Below are 26,559 nucleotides of genomic sequence, written 5' to 3' on the forward strand. Positions count from 1 at the left end.
TGGATCCTATGGTTTGGATTTTCAATTCCGTGTTGAGAGAGGCCAGATTTCTGCGGTTTAAGAAGACGAATGTGGTCTTGATGTTCTGAGATGCGTTTCTGAACAGACCTACCTGTCTGTCCAAAGTAAGATAATTTGCATGAGCATGGAATCTCATAAACACCAGGTAACATCAAGGGTGAGAATTTGTCCTTAGGAGAAGGTAATAAGTTGTAAATTTGGTTGATAGGTTTGTAAGTAGTGGCAAAATTGTATTTCTTCATAATTTTAGAAAGACGTTCTGAGATGCCTTTAACGTAAGGTATGGGAATCCTATGCACTTCTTCCTGTCTGGTTTGATGTATGCAGAAGTGACTGATGATTTTTTGAGTTGTTTTGGGATTATATCCATTTAGGATGGCTGTATTTTTGATAACTTCTAATTCCTGGTTTAAAGATTCTTCAGAGGAGCAGAATTTGTGTACTCTGGAAACTAGTGATTTAATAATGCCAGATTTCTGAGATGGATGATGAGCAGAAGAATTGTGAATGTAGCGACCTGAGAATGTAGGCTTGCGAAAGACGCAAGTGGCGATGGAACCGTCTTCTTTTCTTTTGATGTGTAAATCCAAAAAAGAGATACCCTGTGGAGATTCTTTTTCTAACGTAAAGTTGATGTGATGATGAAGAAGGTTAATTTTATCTAGAAACAGTTGTAATTCAGGTTCGGGATGATTCCATACTGCAAATACGTCATCGACATATCTTAGCCAAATTTTTGGTTTGGGTTCAAAAGTGAATATTTTTTCCTCAAGGTGTTCTAGAAACAAATTTGCTAGGTTTGGTGATAAAGGAGATCCCATTGCTGTTCCTTCCTCTTGCTTGTAAATTTGACCTTTCCAGGTGAAGTAACCTGATGCAATAACAAACTTGAACAATTCAACTATATCAGACGGAAATTTTTGAGTTAGTAATTCTATTGTTTCTTTCTGGGGAATGTTAGTGAAGAGGGCGACAATGTCGAAGCTGATTAACAAGTCAGTTTTTGATAGTTGAATGTCTTTAATTTTTGTGTGAAACTCATTAGAATTTTTGATTGAAGAGACTGAGTGGCCTATGTGAGGGCGGAGAAGGTTAGATAAGAATCTTGATAACTTGTACATTGGACAGCCGATACAGTCTACAACAGGTCTAAGGGAACATTAGTTTTGTGTAGCTTAGGTAAGCCATAAATTCTAGGAGGTCTTGCATGGTATGTCTTAAGTTTTTTGATTGTTTCTTCATCTAAGGAGGAAGTTTCATTAAGTAGCTTATTTAATTTTCTGAGTTGACAATTCGTAGGATCAAAATCCAATTTGGAGTAAGTATTACGATCTCGAAGAAGTAAATTAATTTTTCGGTCATATGAATTGGTATCAAGAACCACAGTGGTATTTCCTTTATCAGCTCTAGTAATGATTAAATTTTTGTTACGTTTTAAGTCATTCCTTACTACTCAATCAGTTATCAGTGTCTAAGCATGAACTAGCAACAAACAATTTAAATATTACAGAACTAGAAACAGATTTGTCAAATACGTTAAATCAAGAATTGCTACAATTAATTATAACTGTCTCAAAGAATTCGGGAAAAAAAGCTTTTGATAAAAGCAATAGTGCTCTACATATTAAATACCTTAATCTATTAAATCGATCAAAAAAGATCACTAACAAATTACCAACGGAAAAATGGGTAGTCAATTTATCTAACCGTCACCTAACAAAAGATGAATTAAATGTTCTAGCAAGAGGCCATAAATTTGCGATTTCACCAAAGTGTTTCCCATATTTAGACTTTATACATAATATAGAAAGAAACATCAAGCATCTCTCCAGTATTGAAGCCAACAAACTTCGTTTCGAAGTAGCTAAAGTGATCTACAATGCCAAACCTTCAGAATTAAATATCCCACCGTCGGAATTGAAAGCTATTATTTCCTTAAAACGTAACAAAAATTTAATCATTACTAGAGCTGATAAAGGAAATACCACTGTTTATCTATTTATCTAACCGTCAACTAACAAAAGATGAATTAAATGTTCTAGCAAGAGGCCATAAATTTGCGATTTCACCAAAGTGTTTCCCATATTTAGACTTTATACATAATATAGAAAGAAACATCAAGCATCTCTCCAGTATTGAAGCCAACAAACTTCGTTTCGAAGTAGCTAAAGTGATCTACAATGCCAAACCTTCAGAATTAAATATCCCACCGTCGGAATTGAAAGCTATTATTTCCTTAAAACGTAACAAAAATTTAATCATTACTAAAGCTGATGAAGGAAATACCACTGTGATTCTTGATACCAATTCATATGACCGAAAAATTAATTTACTTCTTCGGGATCGTAATACTAACTCCAAATTGGATTTTGATCCTACGAATCGTCAACTCAGAAAATTAAATAAGCTACTTAATGAAACTTCCTCCTTAGATGAAGAAACAATCAAAAAACTTAAGACATACCATGCAAGACCTCCTAGAATTTATGGCTTACCTAAGCTACACAAAACTAATGTTCCACTTAGACCTGTCGTAGACTGTATCGGCTGTCCAACGTACAGGTTATCAAGATTCTTATCTAACCTTCTCTGCCCTCACACAGGCCACTCAGTCTCTTCAATCAAAAATTCTAATGAGTTTCACACAAAAATTAAAGACATTCAACTATCAAAAACTGACTTGTTAATCAGCTTCGACATTGTCTCCCTCTTCACTAACATTCCCCAGAAAGAAACAATAGAATTACTAACTCAAAAATTTCTGTCTGATATAGTTGAATTGTTCAAGTTTGTTATTGCATCAGGTTACTTCACCTGGAAAGGTCAAATTTACAAGCAAGAGGAAGGAACAGCAATGGGATCTCCTTTATCACCAAACCTAGCAAATTTGTTTCTAGAACACCTTGAGGAAAAAATATTCACTTTTGAACCCAAACCAAAAATTTGGCTAAGATATGTCGATGACGTATTTGCAGTATGGAATCATCCCGAACCTGAATTACAACTGTTTCTAGATAAAATTAACCTTCTTCATCATCGCATCAACTTTACGTTAGAAAAAGAATCTCCACAGGGTATCTCTTTTTTGGATTTACACATCAAAAGAAAAGAAGACGGTTCCATCGCCACTTCCGTCTTTCGCAAGCCTACATTCTCAAGTCGCTACATTCACAATTCTTCTGCTCATCATCCATCTCAGAAATCTGGCATTATTAAATCACTAGTTTCCAGAGCACACAAATTCTGCTCCTCTGAAGAATCTTTAAACCAGGAATTAGAAGTTATCAAAAATACAGCCATCCTAAATGGATATAATCCCAAAACAACTCAAAAAATCATCAGTCACTTCTGCATACATCAAACCAGACAGGAAGAAGTGCATAGGATTCCCATACCTTACGTTAAAAGCATCTCAGAACGTCTTTCTAAAATTATGAAGAAATACAATTTTGCCACTACTTACCAACCTATCAACCAAATTTACAACTTATTACCTTCTCCTAAGGACAAATTCTCACCCTTGATGTTACCTGGTGTTTATGAGATTCCATGCTCATGCAAATTATCTTACTTTGGACAGACAGGTAGGTCTGTTCAGAAACGCATCTCGGAACATCAAGACCACATTCGTCTTCTTAAACCGCAGAAATCTGGCCTCTCTCAACACGGAATTGAAAATCCAAACCATAGGATCCATTGGGAAAAGGCTAAACTTTTACATAGATCTATATTTAAACATGAACGTTTATACAAAGAAAGTTCTGAAGCCCTACTACACAGACCAAACTTAAACCGCAACAACGTTCTTACTATTCCTAAAGTATGGGAAATTATCATACAAAACTGTGTTAAATAATTAACGTTTTTTTTTTTACTACTTTAGCACGTTATGCACGTTTTCATGAGATTCTATTGTAATCATGCGCCCTAACTGTATGTTATTCCTAATTTTTGTTTAAATACTGTACTGATGATGTCCTAAGATACTTAGGATGAAATATTTACAATTAAATAATTTTCACTGTGGTTTATACGTGTGTTTCTTCTAATTATATTCTATTTCATTTCCTATGGTTCTCTAGTTTAACTATTTCAGGTACATTTCTTTTTTCTTTGGCAACTCCTATAGGTAAAGATGACTTCACCATTGCTTCTGCCTGGTATCTCCACTTCTGGGCCTGGTTCCCACTGAAGAGACCTCAATAAAGCTCGAAACTAGTCTGGGTAGTGGCCCTTCCCTTAATGCATAACATTATACATATCTGTAAGGAGATGTGTTTTGCATTATGGGAGATACTGAGATAGGAGTGATGTTAGCTTGGTCCACTTTTGCTACGAGTTGCCCGGTGTTGTACTACCTTACCCCAGTCCTGAAGATATTTTCAGGCCCAAACTTTGTTTGCTCACACTTGGATAAAGGATAAAATTAAATTTATTATAGTCTAACCAAGTGAAAAATGAACTTTCAACATCTTTCTCTAAATCCAGAGTAATTTAATAAAAAGGTGGCACACCGTTTGGCAACTCCTATAAGTAAAGATGACTTTACCATTGCTTCTGCCTGGTATCTCCACTTCTGGGCCTGGCTCCCATTGAAGAGACCTCAGTAAAGGTCGAAACTAGTCTGGGTAGTGGCCCTTCCCTTAATGCATAACATTATACATATCTGCAAGATGTGTTTTGCATTATGGGAGATACTGAGATAGGAGTGATGTTAGCTTGGTCTACCTTTGCTACGAGTTGCCTGGTGTTGCACTACCTTACCCCAGTCTCAAAGATATTTTCAGGCACAAACTTTGTTTGCTCACACTTGGATAAAGGATTAAACTAAATTTATTATATTCTTTTTTCTATATTATTAAAGATTCTATTTCTAGGTTCCAGGTTCTAAGTCCTTTCCTTTTCTTTGCAGTTTTGTTCCTATGGCTTCATATGCTGCTTGTTTAATTATTTGGCTAATGTTTTGCCATTCATTTTCTATATCTTCATTTATTTTCTTTGTATGATTTGTAAGTCTTCTTTAATATAGTTCCCTATATCAAATAATATCAAAATACTATCTTCCTGTAACAGTTCTATCTTAAATTGCTCCTGCGTTTGTTTTTGTGTTCTTGTATTGTTTCTATTTCTCTGGTCAATATTGCATACTCTGCAATTTCTTAACATCTTCTTTAGTTTTTTACCCACTATTGGTCGATGATGCTTTTATATCATCTGACTTCCTATGCATATTTATGTATATCTTTATTTTAAAGAAGCTGTTGGTGAATTTCAAACTATTATATGCCACAAATTCCCAAAGTTCTCCTCCATTGTTATTTATGGTGTTTTCTCCTCGATTACCTATTAAATCTTTAAATGTATTTGATCCAATTCTAGCATTGAAATGGTCTGCAATGGAAATTACATGAATTCTGCATTGTTTAGTAAGCTTTTTTATTTGTGTTCTGAATTATGTTTTGGAGGGTTTAGAGAATTTTACTGTTTCAGATTTTTTTTCCTTCTTCAGGCACATATATTCTCATGATTGTAATTAATTTCTTATTTAAGTCTAGCCATTATTTTTTCTAGCCGTTATTCTTTCGAAGATCCAGTTATATGATTCAATTTTGTCTTTCCATTTATTGTTGACCATGATGGCTGTACCTTCAGCTCCTCGTTTTTCATTGAGTACTCTACCGTATATTAGACTGAAGTTCTGTAGAGCCTTTTGATTTTTTATTTGTTTCTGAAATTACTGTTATTTCTATTTTCATTTCTGTTAGGGATTTTTGTATTTCTTCGATCTTGTGATTGATGCCTCTTATGTTTACTGTTCCGATCTGTATCCAGCTCATAATCCTTTTTCCCCAATTCTATTTCATTATCTGTTTTGGACTGTCCGGTTTTTATTCCCTTGAAATTTGCAAGTATAAGAATTTATCGGCTGGGCTGGTTACCAATCATCTGCAGCCTAGTCCAATGATGTGGCTGCCATCTTAGGGCCTCCAGACCTATCCACTTTGGACCAGGACTGCTTATTAGGTATTCACGGCTAACCACCATTTCTGATGGCCATTCCTCTATCCACCACCTGGGGACCTGTGTGGTCGCAGTAGCTCTGCTCCAAGAAATGTAATATAATAATAAGAATGGATATGGAAATTACATGAATTCTGCATTGTATTAGCTTTCAACATCATCTGGCTCCCACTGATGACACCTCAGTAAAGGTCAAAACTTGCCTGGGTAGTGACCCTTCCTATTATTCATAACAATATACACTTCCAAAAGAAAGTGTGGCATGCATTATGAGATATGAAGCAGTTAATGTGAAGTCAACAGCCTCTATATACAAGTAGCCTGGTTGTGAGGATATTTCATGAGCAAACTTTTGTTTTCTTATGCTTCAATAAAGGTTTAAAACAATAATATAATTTGTCAAGTATAACATGCATATTGTTAGGACGTTAACCTTTGATTAGTTGCATGGGGTTTATTTGACCTCAGCCATCATTCAAGTTTGATTTCTGACAAAACCATCATGGATTTTTGTTAAGATTTTGAGTAGCTGAGTTTCTTGCTGCCCTCGTGCCAAATCAGTCACGTGCCAGCCATTGGTGCAATCAGTTGTGGAGTAAGGAGTGATTTCTGATGTTTAGACCCCATGCGCCTAATTATGTGACAAAAAAGGTGCGAGTAATTAAGGGTTAATGCAGTTAGACTGTACTACTCTCTTCAAACTCATGATTTTATAGTGCTGATTTTTTTTATATTCTTTAAATTTTTATTTTAGCCTCATTGCATTGCAGCCTCAAGTAGTCATTACATAAACCAAAGTAATAAATAAATTGTAAAATCCATATTTTGTAGCCAAGTTGGCAAACTAGCGTGCTAAAAAACAGAAGTGTATGATTTTTCACTCTAGTATATGCTTGTTTAAGTCGAGTGTGTGTTGAGTAGTATTTGCACTGCTTAAAAGTTACAACTCTAAAGCTGTGTTTTCACTTGGAGTGCTGGTGAAAATATGTTATTACTGCTCTTAGGATTTTGTTGACTTACTGATCTGATTTGGTCAGTAAGGCAGAAAGGACCACTAAATGTCTATAGTAGTTTGTCTCTGACCATTCACAAGATTTGCTACATAGTATTCTGGATTTCTGTCTATCCTCTGAAGAGAACCAGTGAGTTTGAGACACATGCAACAAGTTGAAAAAAATAAATAGAAAAATTATTTATAAAATGGCAATAAAAGCTAAAAATTGATAGAAATGATTTTAAAGTGCAGAAGTGAGGTATTAAAGGTCATATTATATTATTTCAGTAAGCCATCACTTTCTGAAAAATACTGTAGATTTTCACCATAGCAAACTCCTGTTTACAACAATGTTTACTGTTGTAAACTGGGAGTTTTGGGGGTGATAGTTGATAGAGGTTTGAAGTTCAGAGGACATATTAACAAGTACAGATAGGGAAGTTATTATTCATCTTTATATGGTTATGAAACCATATATCTTTATATGGTTATATAAAACATACAACCAAATTGACTTTATCCTTGTAAGCACAAAATTTAAAAACTCCATCAACCTCACTAGAACTAGATCATTTTCTGGAGCCGACATTGGCAACGACCACAATATGGTCATCACAACTGTGAATATGAAAATGAGGGAAATATTACCTTCAAAATCAACTTGTAAAAGATATAATATAGAAAAATTAAAAGATCCCCAAATAAATACACTATATAAATACAAATTAAAACAAATTTTTGACACAAGCTTCAAGAAATATAATAATATCAAATCTAAAACCAAATGCTTCTCACAAAAGATAACTGAGACAGCTGAAGAAATTCTTGGATACAAAAGGAAAGTCAATAAACCATGGATAACCAAAAATATTTTGGACCTGTGCAACAAAAGAAGAAATTTGAAATCGCATATTAATAGCAGTGATAATAAAGAACAGTATGAAAATATTACTAAGATTATTAAAAAAGACATCAAACATGCTAGAAACTTATGGATACTAGATGAATGCAAAAATATAGAAGAGAATTTAAATAAAAATAATCCTAAAAGTTCTTTTCAAATTATCAATAAGTTAACCAAACCTTTTACTGCAATTAATTGGAGCATAAAAAATGAAGCTGGAACTCCTATCATTGATAACCAGAAAATAGTTGATAGATGGAAATGTTACACAACCAAGCTTTTTCAAAAGGACCCTCAACTGACTGACGATATTCTGGATGGAATTTTGTGAGGAGGTTCAGCGGAAGGAGATTACCCGATATTAAAAGAAGTCATTGCAGCAGTTAGCTCTTCAAAAATAGGAAAATCATTGGGAATTGATGGTGTTACAATGGAACTGATGCACAAAGGAGGTGATATCATCATAGACACCTTGCTAAATTTGTTCCAGGACATATGGAACACAGAAACTTAGCCTTCTGATTGGTGGACTTCTGTCCTTGTACCTATTCCTAAAAAAGGGAAACCGCAATAAATGTAGCAACTATAGAACAATAAGCGTTATTAGTCATCCAAGCTAAATCCTGTTAAAAATACTATTGTCAAGAATTGAAAAGAAAATAGAAAGCAGACTATCAGATGAACAAGCAGGTTTCTGGAACTCCAGAAGTACAATCGACCATATTTTTACAATACACATACTAGGTGAAAAATACATAGAGCATAACAAAATAATCTGTCACAATATTATTTTAATCTTAGTATCTCCCATAATGCACAGCACATCTCCTTGCAGACATGTATACTGCTATGCAGGACCGGCCTTCTCTGTAAAGGGGCCCAGGTGCAAGAAACCTTTTGGGGCCCTAAAATATTTTTCAAAGGTAAAAAGGATTCGATTACAAAATATACAGCAGAATCTTAAATAACAAACTAATGAAATATTCCGAAAACTCTATTCTAGAAGTACAAAATGGATTTAGAAAAGGACGATCATGTATAGATAGACCCAGCCTTCTGCCTAAAATTAATAATAGAGAAAAGAAGAGAATATAATTTAGAAACACATATTTCATTTATTGACTTTGAAAAAGCATTTGACAAAGTTAAAAGAAACATATTATTTAACATATTAAAAGAAAGACAAATACCAAATAATATCCTAAAAGCTGTCACAAGTATATATGAAAATAATCAAATACAAATAAGATTAAATCATGAGCTATCATATACAAGAGAGATAAACCAAGGGGTCCGACAGGGATGTCCCCTCTCAGCAACTCTTTTTAATATCTACTTAAATGAAATCATAATAAAATGGAGTAAAAATTTACATGAAGGAATTAAACTTTCACCTACAGTTAACTTAAACACTCTCCTCTTTGCAGACGACCAAATAATAATTACAAATTCTGAAGATAACTTACAGAAAGCTATTTTAAATCTAAATGAGATATCCAAAGATTATGGTATGATAATATCAATGGAAAAATCAAAAACTATGGCCTTTAAAGGACAAGATCCAGCAAGAACTAAAATAGTATTAGATAACAAGATCTTAGAACAGGTGAATTCATTTAACTACCAAGGATGTATGATCACTTATGAAAATGAAAAAGATATAAATATAAAAATTGCAAAAAATTTAAAAATAACAGGAGTAATTAACTCTATATTTAAACCAAACCTAGTTCAAAAACAAACCAGGCTAAAAGTATACAATACATTAGCCCTACCGGTCTTAATGTATGGAAGCGAAATCTGGACAATAAAACAAAAAGACAAACAAACAAAGATTAACAACAGCAGAAATGAAGTTTATGAGAAAAACTGCAAAGTATACCCTATTTGATCACAAAAGAAACGAAGATATTATGAAAGAATTAAACCAAGAACCAGTAATAGAAAAAATTAAAAAATATAAACATAGATGGATGGAACACGTTCAAAGAATGAAAACAGAAAGATTACCAAAACAAGCCTTAAAGTACAAGCCATTAGGAAAAAGAAAACCAGGACGTCCTCTTAAACGATTCAACGATGACTTCTAAAGCGGGAACAGGCCATACTAGGCCTAAATCCTTGATACGTATGATGATGACGATGATGATGAAAAAGGATTCGAAATAAACGTATTGTAAAACCTCTTACTTGCAAATGATTTTGGCACAGGAAAAAAAAAAAAAAACACATTCGAAATATAATAGGTTAACATAACGTTTATTGAACACAAAACACTAATATAATAGAGAAACACAGAGATATTATTATTACCGGGGGCCCTAAAATCCTGTCGATGAAATCCCTTTAGTTATAAGCAAAATTAGAAGAAGAAAAAAAAAAATACGTTTCTGCAAATTTGTACTGACTGTGCCCACTCGATCGTGGGGCCCACTGCACCCCTGAGATGGCCGGCTCTGTTGCTATGCATTAAGGGAAGGGCCACTACCCATACTGGTTTCAACCTTTATTGAGGTCTCGTCAGTGGGAGGCAGGCCGAGAGTGGAGATACTATGGCAGAAGCAATAGGAGAGGTCATCCTTACCTATAGGAGTTGCCAAAAGGTGTGCCACCTTATTATTAAATTACTCTGGATTTAGAGAAAGATGTTGAAAGTTTATTTTTCACTTGGTTAGATTATAATAAATTTAATTTAATCCTTTATCCAAGTGTGGGCAAACAAAGTTTCCGCCTGAAAATATCTTTAGGACTGAGGTAAGGTAGTACAACACCAGGAAACTCTCAGCAAAGGTGGATCAAGCTCTCTCAACTCCTTGCAGACATGTATACTGCTATGCATTAAGGGAAGGGCCACTACCCATACCGGTTTCGATCTTTATTGAGGTCTCGTCAGTGGGAGCCAGGCCCAGAGTGGAGATACTATGGCAGAAGCAACTACCTTACCTCAGTCCTGAAGATATTTTCAGGCGCAAACTTTGTTTGCTCGCACATGGATAAAGGATTAAACTAAATTTATTATAGTCTAACCAAGTGAAAAATAAACTTTCAATACCTTCAAAAGCTTTTGACTCAATATGGCACGAGGCATTATGGAAAACTTTAGAACATTATGGTATTGACAACAAGATCATTAGGATTATTAAATCTCTTTATTCCTCATCTGATATGAGAATTGAAATTGAAAATTACAGTAGTGAACCATTATGGGCAGAACGGGGGATAAGACAGGGATGCATCTTGTCCCCTCTTTTTTTTAATTGTTTTCTGGAATATGTCATAGATGAAGCTTTTCATGAATATGACACTGGAATAGTAGTTGGTGCACTAAGAATAAATAACTTGTTTTGCAGACGATATCGATCTTCTGGCAGAAAGTGAAGAAGAATTACAAGAGATAACCAGCTACATTTTCGGAACATTAAAAAAATATGGATTATACATAAACCTACAAAAAACAAAAACAATGATAACCTCAAAATCAGACATTGAATTCTTAAAGATACAAATTGGCAATAAACAAATTGAGAATGTTAACAAGTTCACTTATTTAGGAAGCACGTTGAATCAAGGAAGCACGTTGAGATAACAGAATAACAATCACAACCAGATTAAGACTAATTGACACTTTGGTGAATTCTATCCTCTTGTATGATTGTGAGGAGAGGAGACTCCTGTCTTTTGAAATGAAAGCTTACAGAAGACTTTTGAGAATTCCCTATACTGTTCACGAAACCAACGAAAATGTCTGAAAACTGATTGATTCAATAGACGAGAGAAAAGGGAAAAATATGCTGACAGCCATCAGAAGAAGACAGATGAAACGGTTCAGACATGTGGAGAGGGCTAATGCATTCCAAAACAAGCACTAAAAGGAATCATTCCGGAATCAAGGATTAGTGGCTGACCTCAATTAAAATGGACTGATAACATCAAAAAATGGACAAATTCTCCCCTTTCTCAACTGACATCAAAAACAAGAGACCGAGGTGATTGGAGGAGGAGGCTAACAAAGAATATCACCTACCAGTCATGAGTGACCCAATGGTCCATTTAGGAATATGGGAGAGGAGAAGAAGAAGATATGGTTATGATAGATGGGCAAATGAATGGGGGTATCGGTTTAATGCAGCAAAATGTAAGGTCTTGAGGTTTGGGAAACATCGATGGGACACTGCATACTCTATGGGAGAAGATAAGAGATCTGGGGTTGATAATTGATAGAAACCTGAAATTTAGAGGACATATTGCAAAGGTGGTGAAGGTAACACAAAGGATTGCTGCAATAATGAGAAGGATGCTGACCTGCAGAAATAAAACAGTTATCATTCCTTTGTTTAAGACCCTGATCAGACCACACTTGGACTATTGTTCTCAGATTTGGTCCCCAAGATTTGAAGGGGATAAATTAACTGTGGAAGGGGCACAAAGGCAGATAACAAAGATGGTTTCAGGACTGTACAATGATAGTTATGTGGATCGGCTAAGGGTATATGGACTGCAGAGTTTGGTGGATAGAAGAAGGAGAGGTGATATGATTGGGACTTTTAAACTGTTGAGAGGTGGTTACAGGGTTGACACTGGGGAGTTCTTTCACTTGGTTGAACAGCGGGAAGGAGTGATGACAAGAGGCCATCCCTGGAAGTTATGAAAGGAAACTGTGAGCAAGAGGGTGAGGAGTGGTTTCTTTGCATGGAAGGTGGTTGAACCATGAATGCATTGCCTGATGGAGTGGTGAGATTGAGAACGATCAATGAGTTTAAGGAGTGGTATGATAGACTTTGTGTTTCTTAGGAAGGACCTCCCATGATGAGTCTTTTGACTCCATGGAGGCCTGAATAATAATAATGATTCATCCACATGTTGATTACCATGCACAGATTTGATCACTTGTTTCCTTGGAGATCAGGAGGTGATGGAAAGGATTCAGAAACAAATGACCAAGCTGGCAACAGATTTGTGGAATGCTCCCTATGAGGATGGATTGATTGAAGATGTGGGGGTTTGATTGATACAAACCAATTTTTCAATACATGAGGAGCAGAAGGAGAGCTAGCGGGTTACCTTTGGAAATTTTGCAAAAGTATGGTTAGTAAGGCTATGCAGACTAGGTTCTTTGCTTCGAGAGTGGTGAATGAGTGGAATGGATTGCCAAAGGTAATTGTGAGTTCCCCAACTGTGAATAAATTTAAGAAGAGTATGATAAGTATTGTATGAATAATGATTAGTGTGGGTGTCCTGTGATAAGTCTTTTGACTCCATGGAGATACCTGTAAAATAATAATAATAAAATTTGGAGTAAAACAGAACTGAACTTCTTATCCTATTTCTAAAAAACGAAGAAAATGGGAGACATAAAAGAAAGAGGAGTATGAAATTATAAAAATTAAAATCCAGCAGATTTAGTACTTATGTGTCAAAATGTTAAGTTAGCTTAAATTAATGTCATTTACCTGAAATCTCCATAGCAAACTAAATATGTGCAGTATATATCATTAAAATCAAAAATAACCTGAAAGTATCAGTAGTCAGTTAACTTTAATCGATCATCTTCAATTAGAAAAAGGAAGAGAATGCAGGGGATTATTATTATTATTTCTGACACCTCCAAGGAGTCCGAAGGCTCATCATGGGAGGACACCTACAACTGTCTCAACCACTACATCGAACCTCTACTACGAATCATCTCCATCAATGCCATCTACTGCCCACCACAACTAGTATTTTTTGTCTGTAAATTGCATGTGTTCTGATTAGTTAGCCTGATTAGTTAGTGATTAGATGCTTGATTAGTTAGCCTAATGTTCGGATATTGGTATATTGTCAGGTGTTGGTCTTGTTCATTTTTCACTTCCATTGTTTGCATTTGTACTTTTTCATGTTGTCATTTTGTGTGCTTTTTATCTATGATTCCTGTCAATCCTTTGTGTTCACTTATAAATGTATGATTTTTGTCATTTTTTTTCCTGCACTGTTTTCACACCATTTCCTTTGTTTTATTGCCCATTTTCTTTAGTTTGTTTCCTTCCGTTTTGTTTGCTTAGTGACTTTAGCTATAGTTTTCTCCTTTCTTTTATTTCATAGTTTTAATACAAAATGCAAATAAATTTTATGCAGTACTTCCCACAGGATTACTTCCAATAGTTGTATTTTGTAACTTTTGTATAGAATTTTGCAGTTATAAGGTTTTTTGCTTTTACTGTTCCCAGTAGTGAGTTTAAAGTCACGGTGGATTCTGTAGGACATATGCTGGGACTGTTACCTAGTTCATTATAGTGGTGTTTGCTGTAGTGTGCATACACTATATATATGAAACTATTATGAGGTTTTATGAACAAATCAGTATTTATATGAATTCAGCTTTTCTGTATGTAATATCTCTAAATCTCCTTTTTTGGTTGTACAGATGTGAAAATAGGTTTATATTTGTAGCTATTCTTCAGTTATGTGTGTATGTATATATGTATGTGTGTGTATATATATATGTATGTGTGTGTGTGTGTGTGTATATATATATATATATATATATATATATATATAAATACAGAACTGAACTGTGTAAATGTATATACCTCCTTCTCCTATAGCCTCTCAGATGGAAATCACACACCATCTAAATATGCTACTGCCATCATTCTAGTACTCTTCATGTCTGCACTTGTAGTTCATGGTCACCAGGCAGAAGCTACTGCCCGACTTGACTTCCTTTGGAAGCTGCAAGCTATAGAAGAGAAAGAAGATATGGAACATTTGCAAGCCTATAATAGAAAACTGCTGGCCAATATTCTTCCAGCTCATGTAGCAGAATATTTTCTAACAGCTGACCGCAGAAATGAGGCAAGTATGTTTTATTATTTTTATAGAACAGTATTATTATTATCTTCATCAGATTCCATTTAGTCAAAATGCTTATAGGAGCTTTTTAATTATTACTACACTTATAACAAATATACCTTTAAATTCCTTCACTTTCTATTCATTTATTCATTCTCTATGTTAGAGGGAAAAAATTCCCTTATTTCTTAATCATTACATTTTAATACACCTTCTAGAAATGGTCTCCTGTTCTTCCCAATCTTTCAGATGTGAATAGTTTCCCACCATTTAATTGTTCTCTATCTCTCTCTCTCTCCCTCTCTCTCTCTGGACTTGTATGTCAGCTCTGTGCCTGTGGGATTTAAAGAATAAGCAACATATAGTTTGTAATTTTTTTAAAAAAAAGTGTATGTGTGTGTGAGAGGGATTTATTGCATAGAGTTGCTTTTGTAAGAGCATTCTACAATGTTTTTTTTTTTTTAATTGAATACCTAGTCACCCATCAAACCTGATGCTGAAATGAAGTGGAGAATATTGTACAATAATGTCCTTTCCACTCCTACCTTCCAACATAAATTCAGAATTATCAAAAAAAAAAAAAAAAAAAAAAAGTAAAAGTCTATAATCAAACAACTACCCTTTTTCATGCCTGCCTGGAATGTCCTGTAAACAAAAACAAATAAAAAAAAAGTTCTTTTGAACATTTCTCACTTGTGCTTGTCTACACTTGAAATGCTTGATTAAACAAGAAAGAAATTATTATTATTATATAAGTATCTCCATGTAGTTAGAAGACTTATTGCAGAAGACCCACACTAACCTTTATAAACACAATACTAATCATATCTCTGTTGAAAGTTTTTCACTTGGTTATATTATAAATTAAAGATACCAAGAAATTATATACTTGATTTAATCCATTATCCAAGTGTAAGCAAACAAAGTTTGCACCTGAAGTATTTTCAGGACTGGGACAACTCATGGCCAAGGTGATATAACTTCTCATCACTTCCTCAGTATCCCATAATGTAAAGCACATCTCCTTGCAGACTTGTATAATGCTATAAGGGAAGGGTCAGTCACTACCCAGACCGCTTTCGACCTTTATTGAGGTCTCATCAGTGGGAGTCCGACTCAGAGGTGGTGATACTAAGGTGGAAGTAATGGAGTAGTCATATTTCCATATACCAGTTGCCAAAAGGTGTCACACTTTATTATTAAAAATGTTCTGGACTAGAGATAGATAGTTGTTGAAAGTTTTTCACTTGGTTATATTATAAATTAAAGATACAAAGAAATTATATACTTGGTTTAATCCATTATTCAAGTGTAAGCAAACAAAGTTTGTGCCTGAAGTATCTTTCAGGAACTGGGGAAACTTGTGACAAAGGTGATTTTGCATTATGGGATACTGAGACAAGTGATGAGAAGTTATACCGCCTTTGCCATGAGTTGCCCCAGTCCTGAAAGATACTTCAGGTGCAAACTTAATACCAAGAAATTATATACTTGATTTAATCCATTATCCAATGGATAATGGATTAAATCAAGTATATAATTTCTTGGTATCTTTAATTTGTAATCATTTCTCTCTTAAAATTCATTCACTTTTGGGCACTCAACTAATTCTGGTGATCCATTCCATTTATTCACCTCTCTCCAAGTAAAAAAAAAAATCTATTCACACTCTTACACAACTTCCAGGAGTAACTCCTATTTCTCTCATGTATTGAAAAATTTCCTTTGTGTCATTCTTATAGAATTCCTTTAATAACTTATAAGTTTCTATCACGTCCTCTGTTTTCCACTTGTCAACTAAAGTTTGCAACCCACATACCTTTAATCTATGATAGGAAGCATTCCACAGACCTTTCACCATCTTGGTCACTCATCTCGAATCCTCTACACCACTTCCTGATCCTCAAGAAACCTAGGTGACTATGCATGGCAGTCCAGATATGGCCAAATAGGGGGTGGGATGGGGGGAAATGACATAGGCTTATAAAGAGGGATAATAATCCAAATAATCCTTTTAGCTATTTGACCAACTTTGGCAATATGCCAGTTCTCTATCCACCATTACCTCTAAATCTCTAGCCTCATCAATTTCCTGCAATTCAGTACCATCAATGTAATATACAGTATGTAATCTGTTAAACCCAAAGTGCAAAACCTTACATTTTGTAACACTAAAATGACAATCCATGGGTTGAGACTTAAGTGCTGTGAAAACATCTTGTTGGAGGCTTAATGTATACAGCACTTGGAAAGGATTAAAACTGATTTTAATACTTCCAAGCTTTATTTTTCACTTGGTCAGACTATAATAAATTTAGTTTAATCCTTTATCCAAGTGTGTGCAAACAAAGTTTGCGCCTGAAAGTATCTTCAGGACTTAAGTAAAGTGGTACAACACCGGGCGACCGCCTTGCAAAGGTGGAGCAAGCTACCAACACTCCTATCTCAGCATCTCCCATAATGCAAAACACATCTCCTTGCAGATATGTATAATGTTATGCATTAAGGGAAGGGCCACTACCCAGACTAGTTTCGACCTTTATTGAGGTCTCTTCAGTTGGAGCCAGGCCCAAGTGGGAATACCAAGGCCGAAGCATTAGCAAGGTCATCTCCTCCCATAGGAGCTGCCAAACGGTGTGCCACCGTTTTATTAAATTACTCTGGATTTAGAGAAAGATGTTGAAAGTTTATTTTTCTCTTGGTCAGACTATAATGAATTTAGTTTAATCCTTTATCCAAGTGTGTGCAAACAAAGTTTGCGCCTGAAAGTATCTTCAAGACTCGGGTGCTCCACCTTTGCAAGGAGTCGCCCGGTGTTGTACCACTTTACCCAAGTCCTGAAGATACTTTCAGGCACAAACTTTGTTTGCACACACTTGGATAAAGGATTAAACTAAATTTATTATAGTCTGACCAAGTGAAAAATAAACTTTCAGCATCCTTCTCTAAATCCAGAGTAATTTAATTAAAAGGTGGCACACCGTTTGGCAGCTCCTATGGGAGGAGATGACCTTGCTAATGCTTCGGCCTTGGTATCTCCACTTGGGCCTGGCTCCCACTGAAGAGACCTCAATAAAGATCGAAACTAGTCTGGGTAGTGGCCCTTCCCTTAATGCATAACATTATACATATCTGCAAGGAGATGTGTTTTGCATTATGGGAGATGCTGAGATAGGAGTGTTGGTAGCTTGCTCCACCTTTGCAAGGAGTCACCCGGTGTTGTACCACTTTACCCAAGTCCTGAAGATACTTTCAGGTGCAAACTTTGTTTGCACATACTTGGATAAAGGATTAAACTAAATTTATTATTTAATACTTCCAATATTTCATGTCAGTCACTGAGACATCTTCAGGGATTACAAAAAACTAACGTAATATACACTCAAATATAACACAATACTAAGCCAACCATGTGGGTGACTCTAAAGTTCTCTCTAGGTTGTGCGTCCTCTATGGGTGCATGTACACCTACATGCACCCATAGAGGGCGCACTAGGATCTCTGATAATTAATGTTTCCCAAATTTTCAGAAGTTGAATGCAACTGTATTTATTTAGATTTGATTGATTTCTGAGTGCCTCTGCAGATTCTAAAAATAGTCTTTCTTTTTTGAATTTTCTATGGTGGAGCATGGTGATTTTTTCCAGGAGATCATGTGGGTTGTATCCAAATATGATTTGTGCTCTTCTAAGTGGATGGTTGCTGATTCCTGTCTCTTCAAAGTATGCCAGCTTGCAAGAACAGGGTACTTTATAAACTCCAGGCACTGAATATAGAAAACCTACACACACACACAGGCAGATATGTTCATAAACTCTCCCATCACCACCTTACTCAACAATATGGTTATTAAAACTCTAACCAAGAGAGCATACCATTTTTGTTCTAGTGGAACTGTCCTTTCAGCCGAACTTAACCACATATACAACACCTTCTTCTCCAATGGCTACAGTGATCACAGTATTAAAAAATATCCAGTTCCCCATTCCCTGGCCATCTTTTCAGAATGAGTTCAGAAATGCTATCACCATACCCTACATCCATGGTACATCGGAAAAAATATCCAAGGCCTTGAAAAAAAAAAGTACAACCTCTACACAGCATTTAAGCCCCACCACAAACTTGCTATCCTTATCCTTTCTACCAAAGATCAGTTCCCTCCTCTCTCAGTGCCTGGAGTTTATAAAGTACCCTGTTCCTGCAAGCTGGCATACTTTGGACAGACAGGTACATCAGCAACCATCTGCTTAGAAGAGCACAAATCATACATCTGCAACCATCTGCGACTATGGTCAGTCTGGCCTGGCAGACTGTGTTTTGGATACAACCCACAGGATCTCCTGGGGGAAAAAACTACCATGCTCCGCCATAGTAAATTCAAAAAAGAAAGACTATTTTTAGAATCTGCAGCAGCACTCAGAAATCAACCAAATCTAAATAAATAAGGTTGCATTAAACTTCCGAAAATTTGGGAAACATTAATTATCAGAGATCCCGCCTTACATTCTAGGCAACCTACAATTGCCCATAGAGGGTGCACCACCTAGATAGGACTTCAGTCACCCACGTGGTTAACTTAGTATTATGTTATATTTGAGTGTATGTTACATTAGTTTTTTGTAATCCCCAAAGATGTCTCTCTCTGACGGAGATGAAATATTGAAAGTACTAAAATCAGTTTTAATCCTTTCTGAGTGCTGTATACATTCCATTAATCCTCCAAATCTCTATCACCTTCAGCAACCAACTGAGCATTCCCCCTTAAGTCTTTCCCTATATCATTAATATAGAAATTAAATAGTGACCCTAGGATAGAATCATGAGGCACTCCACTAGTCACTCTGATTCTCTTAGATACCACTCTACCATATACTTCCCTTTAGTGTTTGTCTGTCACCTAACCCTTATCCATGCTACCAGCTTCATATTGAATCCTGTTTGCTGAGTTACAAATTGGATTCAAAATTGGATTCAACTTTGCAATTCAAAAGTTGCAAAGTCCATCAGAGTGTTGCCATTTCCTTTATCTATTTTTCTTGTTAGTAAATTACAAATGCAGGATCCACCCTTTACAACGCTGTGCTGCTTCCCCTTAGAGCACTGGTTCTTAACCTTTTCGAAGTCATGGATCACTTTTGATTATAAGAAAAATTTGGGGAACACCAAAAGCATTAGTGTCATAAAACTAACAATAAAATTATGCATGGACTTGCCTTTTATAAAAATGGAACTTATTTTAATGCGATACTTGAGCTTGTCAGCTTTTGCAGATTTCAGCAATATCAGGTTATATAGCTACCCTCATCCCTTTTTCAAAGTCTTTCACACTTTTTAGTTTTTCTAACCTCCACATAGCCTTTAAAGGAATGCGAAGAACCGATCAGGGCCTCTGACCTAATGTCCAATCCTCACCTTCTCGTGGTACATCCTGTTATGTATCTACCTGCATACTGAATGAACAAAGATGGGCTAACAATTTGGAATTTAGCCAACCAAATTGTATTCTTATTGGCTTAAACCAAAATAAAAAACGATGGTACAACATGACAGAATATCATGTTGTACCCAACATGACAGAATATCATGTTGGGGCGTCGCCTGGTTAAACAAGGCCCCTGTTGTTTTTGCCAGAGAACCAGGGCAAACAGCGAAAAGGCAGCTACTGGAACAAATCCTACTAATCCTAACCAGGCGACGCCCCAGCTAGTTGACATTATTATTAGCTTTGTTCTTTTCTTCAAATTTTCCCAATATATTTTTGTATGTCTGACAATCATTTCCTACTCTGCTATTTAGATCCCCAATAAGGACCAACTTTTCCTTTTTCATTGTGTCAGTTGCTTTCTCTAAAGCATCAAAAATTTCCTCCACTTCTCTTTTAGTAGAACCTTCTGTGGGACCATAGGCATAAATAAATCTTATCCAGTTCCTCATTCTCATATTTGCCCACATCACTCTACTTGAGACTGCCTGCTTCAAGAAGATTAGCCTCGTATTTAGCATTGAATACTATGGCTACTCTTTCTTTTCTTGGATTGTCATTGCTAAATATAACATTTTGTATTTATTGCTCAGAAAGATCTCACCAGTTTTTGCCTTTTTTGTTTCAATATCGCCAGAGTTCAAGATCGGTACTATCAACATAAGAAGTCTTGAATGGCAAAGAAATGGAGCTAGCTCAGGAATTGGATAAGTACCAGAGCGTACAGAGGATTTGAAATTGGAAGTGATCACAATTTAGTCTTGATAGCAGGATAAAATTGAATTTCATGTTGAAAAGAAGAACATGTAAGAAAGTTTTAAAGTAAATAAAATTGAGCGTATCTCAGATGTGAACTGTAGACTAAAATACACAAACATTATTGAATTAAAAATGAAAAAGTTTGAGAACAGGAACAAAACCTTGGAGGTTCAGAGGCAAGCCCTGAAGAAAACACTGATTGATTCAGTCAGAGTGGCATGATGTGGTGAGATTGTTTGTAAGGGTAGAAAAATCAGAACTCCATGGTGGACACAGAAAGTTAAAAAAGCAGTGAAAGAAAAGAAGAAAGCATATCAAAAGTTCCTGGCAAATAAGTCAGCTTGTGCTCTTAGAGAATATAGAGACAAATATAAGAAAACCAAACACTGTGTAAAACTAGCTAAACAAAAGTCATTGGAGGACTTTGGTAAGAACATTGAAAATAAGAATCAAGAAGGTGGCAAGATATTCTGAAGGTTGGTGAAGAAGCTCAGAAATGGAGGAAAGAATGCTGTAAAAAATTAAAGATGATAAAGGTGACTTGAAAACAGAAGAAAAAGATATTCTTGAAGTATGGAGTAATTACTTCAAAAAATTGCTAAATGAAACAAGTGGTGATGACAGCACAGTGGTGAAAAACACTGACCAGGCATTCAGTCAGGAATATATACTTGAAGTAGAAAAAGTGATCAAAAGCCTGAAATGTGGAAAGGTAGCAGGAGTAGATGATATTCGAACAGAAATGCTCAAGTATGGAGGTATAAAAGTCTTAAAGTGAAGAAGGCCTGAACAGAGGGACAAATTCCAGATGATTAGAGTAGAGCTCTCATAGTACCCATATAAAAAAATGGAAATAAAACTGAATGTGAGAATTACAGAGGTATTTCCTTACTGAGTGTTCCTAGTAAGACATATGCAAGTATACTTGAGAAACGGTTGAGAAGGTTTGTGGAAGAGAAGCTCGTTGAAGAACAAGCTGGATTCAGGCCAAATAGAGGCTGTCAAGATCAGATTTTCACTTTACAGTAGATAGTTGAGAAATCATGGGAATATAACAAAGATGTGTATTTAAGCTTTGTAGATCTGGAAGGTATATGACAAGGTGCCAAGAGAGAAGCTATTCGAAACTCTACAGTTGTATGGTGTCAATGGGGCATTATATCAAACAATACTTTGTCTTTATTTGAGTTGTAAGTCAGCAGTTAGAATACAGGAGGGTGGTTTAATGTTAAATCAGGTGTCAGACAAGGATGTACTTTATCCCCTCTGTTAATCGTTATCTGTTATTAGTTATCTATATGGATCACATTATGAAGGAAAGTGGCATTAAACATAATATCGAAATTGGAGGTGTTAATGTCAGCTCTTTTCTTTATGCGGATGATGTTATACTTCTAAATAAATCCGCTACAAGTCTGCAAGATTCCCTGACTAAAGTGAATAACTGTTGTAATAGATATGGAATGAAGGTCAGCATTAAAAAGACAAAGACAATGAAAATAGGCAGAAACATTGAAATCAACTGCATTGTGAATGGAGAACCTAAGTAAAGCATTTCAGCTACTTAGGCACGATTTTTAGTGAAGATGGTAAATTAAAAATGGAAATAGACAACACAATCAACAAAGCTAGTATGGTAGGAAGTCAACTGAATAAATTTATATGGAATAAGAGAGGAATTAGCCAAAACACTAAATTAGCTATACACAAGACAGTATTCAAGCCAATTTTAACTTATGTATCTGAGAGCTGGGTCAGAAGTAAAACACTTGACCAAAGACTAGAGACCACAGATATGAGAGTCCTGAGAGGAAAGATGGCATCAATGGCAATATCATATTAAAAATGAGGATATATTATTAAAGAACTTGACATTGTCAGCGTCCAGAAATGTGTTAACAAAACTAATCTTAGGTAGTATGGTCACTTGAACAGAATGGAAGAGGAAAGATTAGCAAAACAAGTGTTCTCTGCCAGGTTGGCAGGGAAAAGACCCAGAGGATGACCAAGATATAGGTGGATGATATAATCACGTAATCACAAGAAAGATATTTATTTAACCAAATATTTCGGTCTGGAAATAGCAGACCATCGTCGGTGGTATTACAAGAACAGTTTAAAAAATATACAAGCTAGAATACTAACAATAGATCGTTGAAATTAGAACATGCCGCGTGATGTTATATCACTAAGTATGAAACGAAATATTTTGAAGTAGAAACATGATTGAATTTGCTATAAAAAAAAAAAAAAAAAAAAAAAAAAAAAAAAAAAAAAAATTTAATGAGTAATCTTGATTAGGCTTTCCCAGATTTTTGATATAGATATGCAGTCATTACGATTCAGGTTGGGATGATGGAGCAAGGCCTCCACGCTTTCCTTGAACAAACGTTCGAACCTATAACGGGATCTATGTAAGAGGCGCGTTTTGGACCAAAGGATGCTGTGGTCAGTTTCAATCCCGTGTTGAGCCAAACCAGACTTTTCAGGTTTATTGTGAAGAATGGATGATTGATGTTCTTGGATTCTTTTTTCAAGAGAACGTCCAGTCTGTCCAAAGTAAGAGAGATCACAGTTGCAAGGAATTTGATAAACTCCAGGAAGAGATAAAGTTGAGCGTTTGTCTTTAGGAGAAGGAAAATGAGAAGACAATTTGTTAATAGGAGAATACGTAGCTGTTAAATCATATTTCTTCAAAATTCTTGCGATAGGTTCTGAAATACCGGAGATATAAGGAATAGGTACTCGACGTATTGAATCTTTGTTGTTTTGTGGAGGATTATAAGATGTAAGAAGACGTTGAATACTTTTTTCAGAAAAGCCATTGAGTTTCATGTGTTGCTGGATAGTAGAAAGTTCTTTCTGTAGATAATCAAAAGTAGAACAATTAGTTTTGGCTCTTTTGATGAGACATTTTATAATTCCTGTTTTATGACATGGATGATGGGCTGATTCTTTCAGAATATAACGACCTGTGAATGTTGGTTTCCTGTATACTGTAGTTGTAAGAATATTTGAAGATGATCGGATGAGGAGAACGTCTAAAAAAGATAACTGGTTGTTTTCTTCTAATTCCATAGTAAACTTTATGCGATGATGTAAGGAATTAATACTGTTTAAAAAGGAAGATAAAGTGTTTTCACTGTGAGGCCAAATAGCAAATATGTCATCTATATATCTTACCCAAAAAGATGGTAGAGGGAAACTAGATGTGAAGAGGACTTTTTCTAAATGTTCCAAATAAAAGTTGGCTAAAGCTGGAGAAAGAGGACTTCCCATGGCTGTTCCTTCTACTTGGCTATAAAATTTGTTTTGACATATGAAATAACCAGAATGTATAACGAAATCGAATAGTTTTATAATATCTTGAGGAAAGATGTCAGCAAGTAGTTTTAAAGTTTCCTTAAGAGGTACATTGGTGTATAAAGATTCTATATCAAAACTAACCATAAGATCTGTAGGTTGTAATGAGACATCTTTTAATTTTTCTAAGAAATCTGAGGAGTTTTTTAAAAAAGAACTAGAGTTGCCAATGTAAGATTTCAGTAATTTAGCTAGATATTTGGCTATACGGTAAGTAGGAGAATCAATGCAATCTACTATTGGACGAAGAGGATAGTCAATCTTATGGATTTTTGGAAGGCCATAAAATCTAGGAGGTCTTGCAAAATGAGTTTTAAGTCTTTCAATTGTGTCTTTATCCAAACTGATGACTTCATCAAGGAGAGAATTTAATTTCTTTAGTTGTCTGTTGGTTGGATTATAATCAATTTCTTGATATGTGGAGCGATCTCGAAGCAAAAGAGAAAGTTTTCTTCTGTAATTTACTGAGTCCATAACTACTGTTGCTTTTCCCTTGTCAGCTTTAGTGATAATGAGGTGATTATTTTTTCTCAAGGACTGTAAAGATTTCATTTCAGAAGGAGATATGTTAGAAGGAGGAAGTTTAGCCTTAAGTAGAGAAGAAGCGACTTCTAGGCGAAGAGCATTAGTTTTGATATAGAATCTTTATACACCAATGTACCTCTTAAGGAAACTTTAAAACTACTTGCTGACATCTTTCCTCAAGATATTATAAAACTATTCGATTTCGTTATACATTCTGGTTATTTCATATGTCAAAACAAATTTTATAGCCAAGTAGAAGGAACAGCCATGGGAAGTCCTCTTTCTCCAGCTTTAGCCAACTTTTATTTGGAACATTTAGAAAAAGTCCTCTTCACATCTAGTTTCCCTCTACCATCTTTTTGGGTAAGATATATAGATGACATATTTGCTATTTGGCCTCACAGTAAAAACACTTTATCTTCCTTTTTAAACAGTATTAATTCCTTACATCATCGCATAAAGTTTACTATGGAATTAGAAGAAAACAACCAGTTATCTTTTTTAGACGTTCTCCTCATCCGATCATCTTCAAATATTCTTACAACTACAGTATACAGGAAACCAACATTCACAGGTCGTTATATTCTGAAAGAATCAGCCCATCATCCATGTCATAAAACAGGAATTATAAAATGTCTCATCAAAAGAGCCAAAACTAATTGTTCTACTTTTGATTATCTACAGAAAGAACTTTCTACTATCCAGCAACACATGAAACTCAATGGCTTTTCTGAAAAAAGTATTCAACGTCTTCTTACATCTTATAATCCTCCACAAAACAACAAAGATTCAATACGTCGAGTACCTATTCCTTATATCTCCGGTATTTCAGAACCTATCGCAAGAATTTTGAAGAAATATGATTTAACAGCTACGTATTCTCCTATTAACAAATTGTCTTCTCATTTTCCTTCTCCTAAAGACAAACGCTCAACTTTATCTCTTCCTGGAGTTTATCAAATTCCTTGCAACTGTGATCTCTCTTACTTTGGACAGACTGGACGTTCTCTTGAAAAAAGAATCCAAGAACATCAATCATCCATTCTTCACAATAAACCTGAAAAGTCTGGTTTGGCTCAACACGGGATTGAAACTGACCACAGCATCCTTTGGTCCAAAACGCGCCTCTTACATAGATCCCGTTATAGGTTCGAACGTTTGTTCAAGGAAAGCGTGGAGGCCTTGCTCCATCATCCCAACCTGAATCGTAATGACTGCATATCTATATCAAAAATCTGGGAAAGCCTAATCAAGATTACTCATTAATTTTTTTTTTTTTTTTTTTTTTTTTTTTTTTTTTTTTTTTTTTTTTATAGCAAATTCAATCATGTTTCTACTTCAAAATATTTCGTTTCATACTTAGTGATATAACATCACGCGGCATGTTCTAATTTCAACGATCTATTGTTAGTATTCTAGCTTGTATATTTTTTAAACTGTTCTTGTAATACCACCGACGATGGTCTGCTATTTCCAGACCGAAATATTTGGTTAAATAAATATCTTTCTTGTGATTACGTGATTATATCATTCAGTCTTATGTCGCAAGTATCCTTAAAACAACAAAGATATAGGTGGATTTATACAGTAAAAAGTGCCTTAGAAGATAGAAATATAAGATTTGGTGATGTTAGATAGGTAACAGACTGATTTGGAGGA

At 35.2% G+C, this 26,559-nt stretch overlaps 1 protein-coding gene across 1 annotated transcript in view; it reads left to right on the forward strand.

Moving 5' to 3' along the window:
- LOC150099904 (adenylate cyclase type 5-like) overlaps positions 1 to 26,559 on the forward strand; it is a 221,665-nt gene that overhangs the window by 170,159 nt on the left and 24,947 nt on the right. The window contains exons 14-15 of the mRNA XM_090403170.1: positions 14,525 to 14,774; positions 22,599 to 22,601. Of these exons, the coding sequence (XP_090259296.1) occupies positions 14,525 to 14,774; positions 22,599 to 22,601 (253 nt within the window). The remainder of the gene's footprint in view (positions 1 to 14,524; positions 14,775 to 22,598; positions 22,602 to 26,559) is intronic.

Source organism: Typopeltis vanoorti, chromosome 13 (genome assembly GCF_054136105.1).
Source record: "Typopeltis vanoorti isolate ZY-2024b chromosome 13, IOZ_Tvanoo_1.0, whole genome shotgun sequence".
NCBI classification, from domain to species: Eukaryota; Metazoa; Arthropoda; class Arachnida; order Uropygi; family Thelyphonidae; genus Typopeltis; species Typopeltis vanoorti.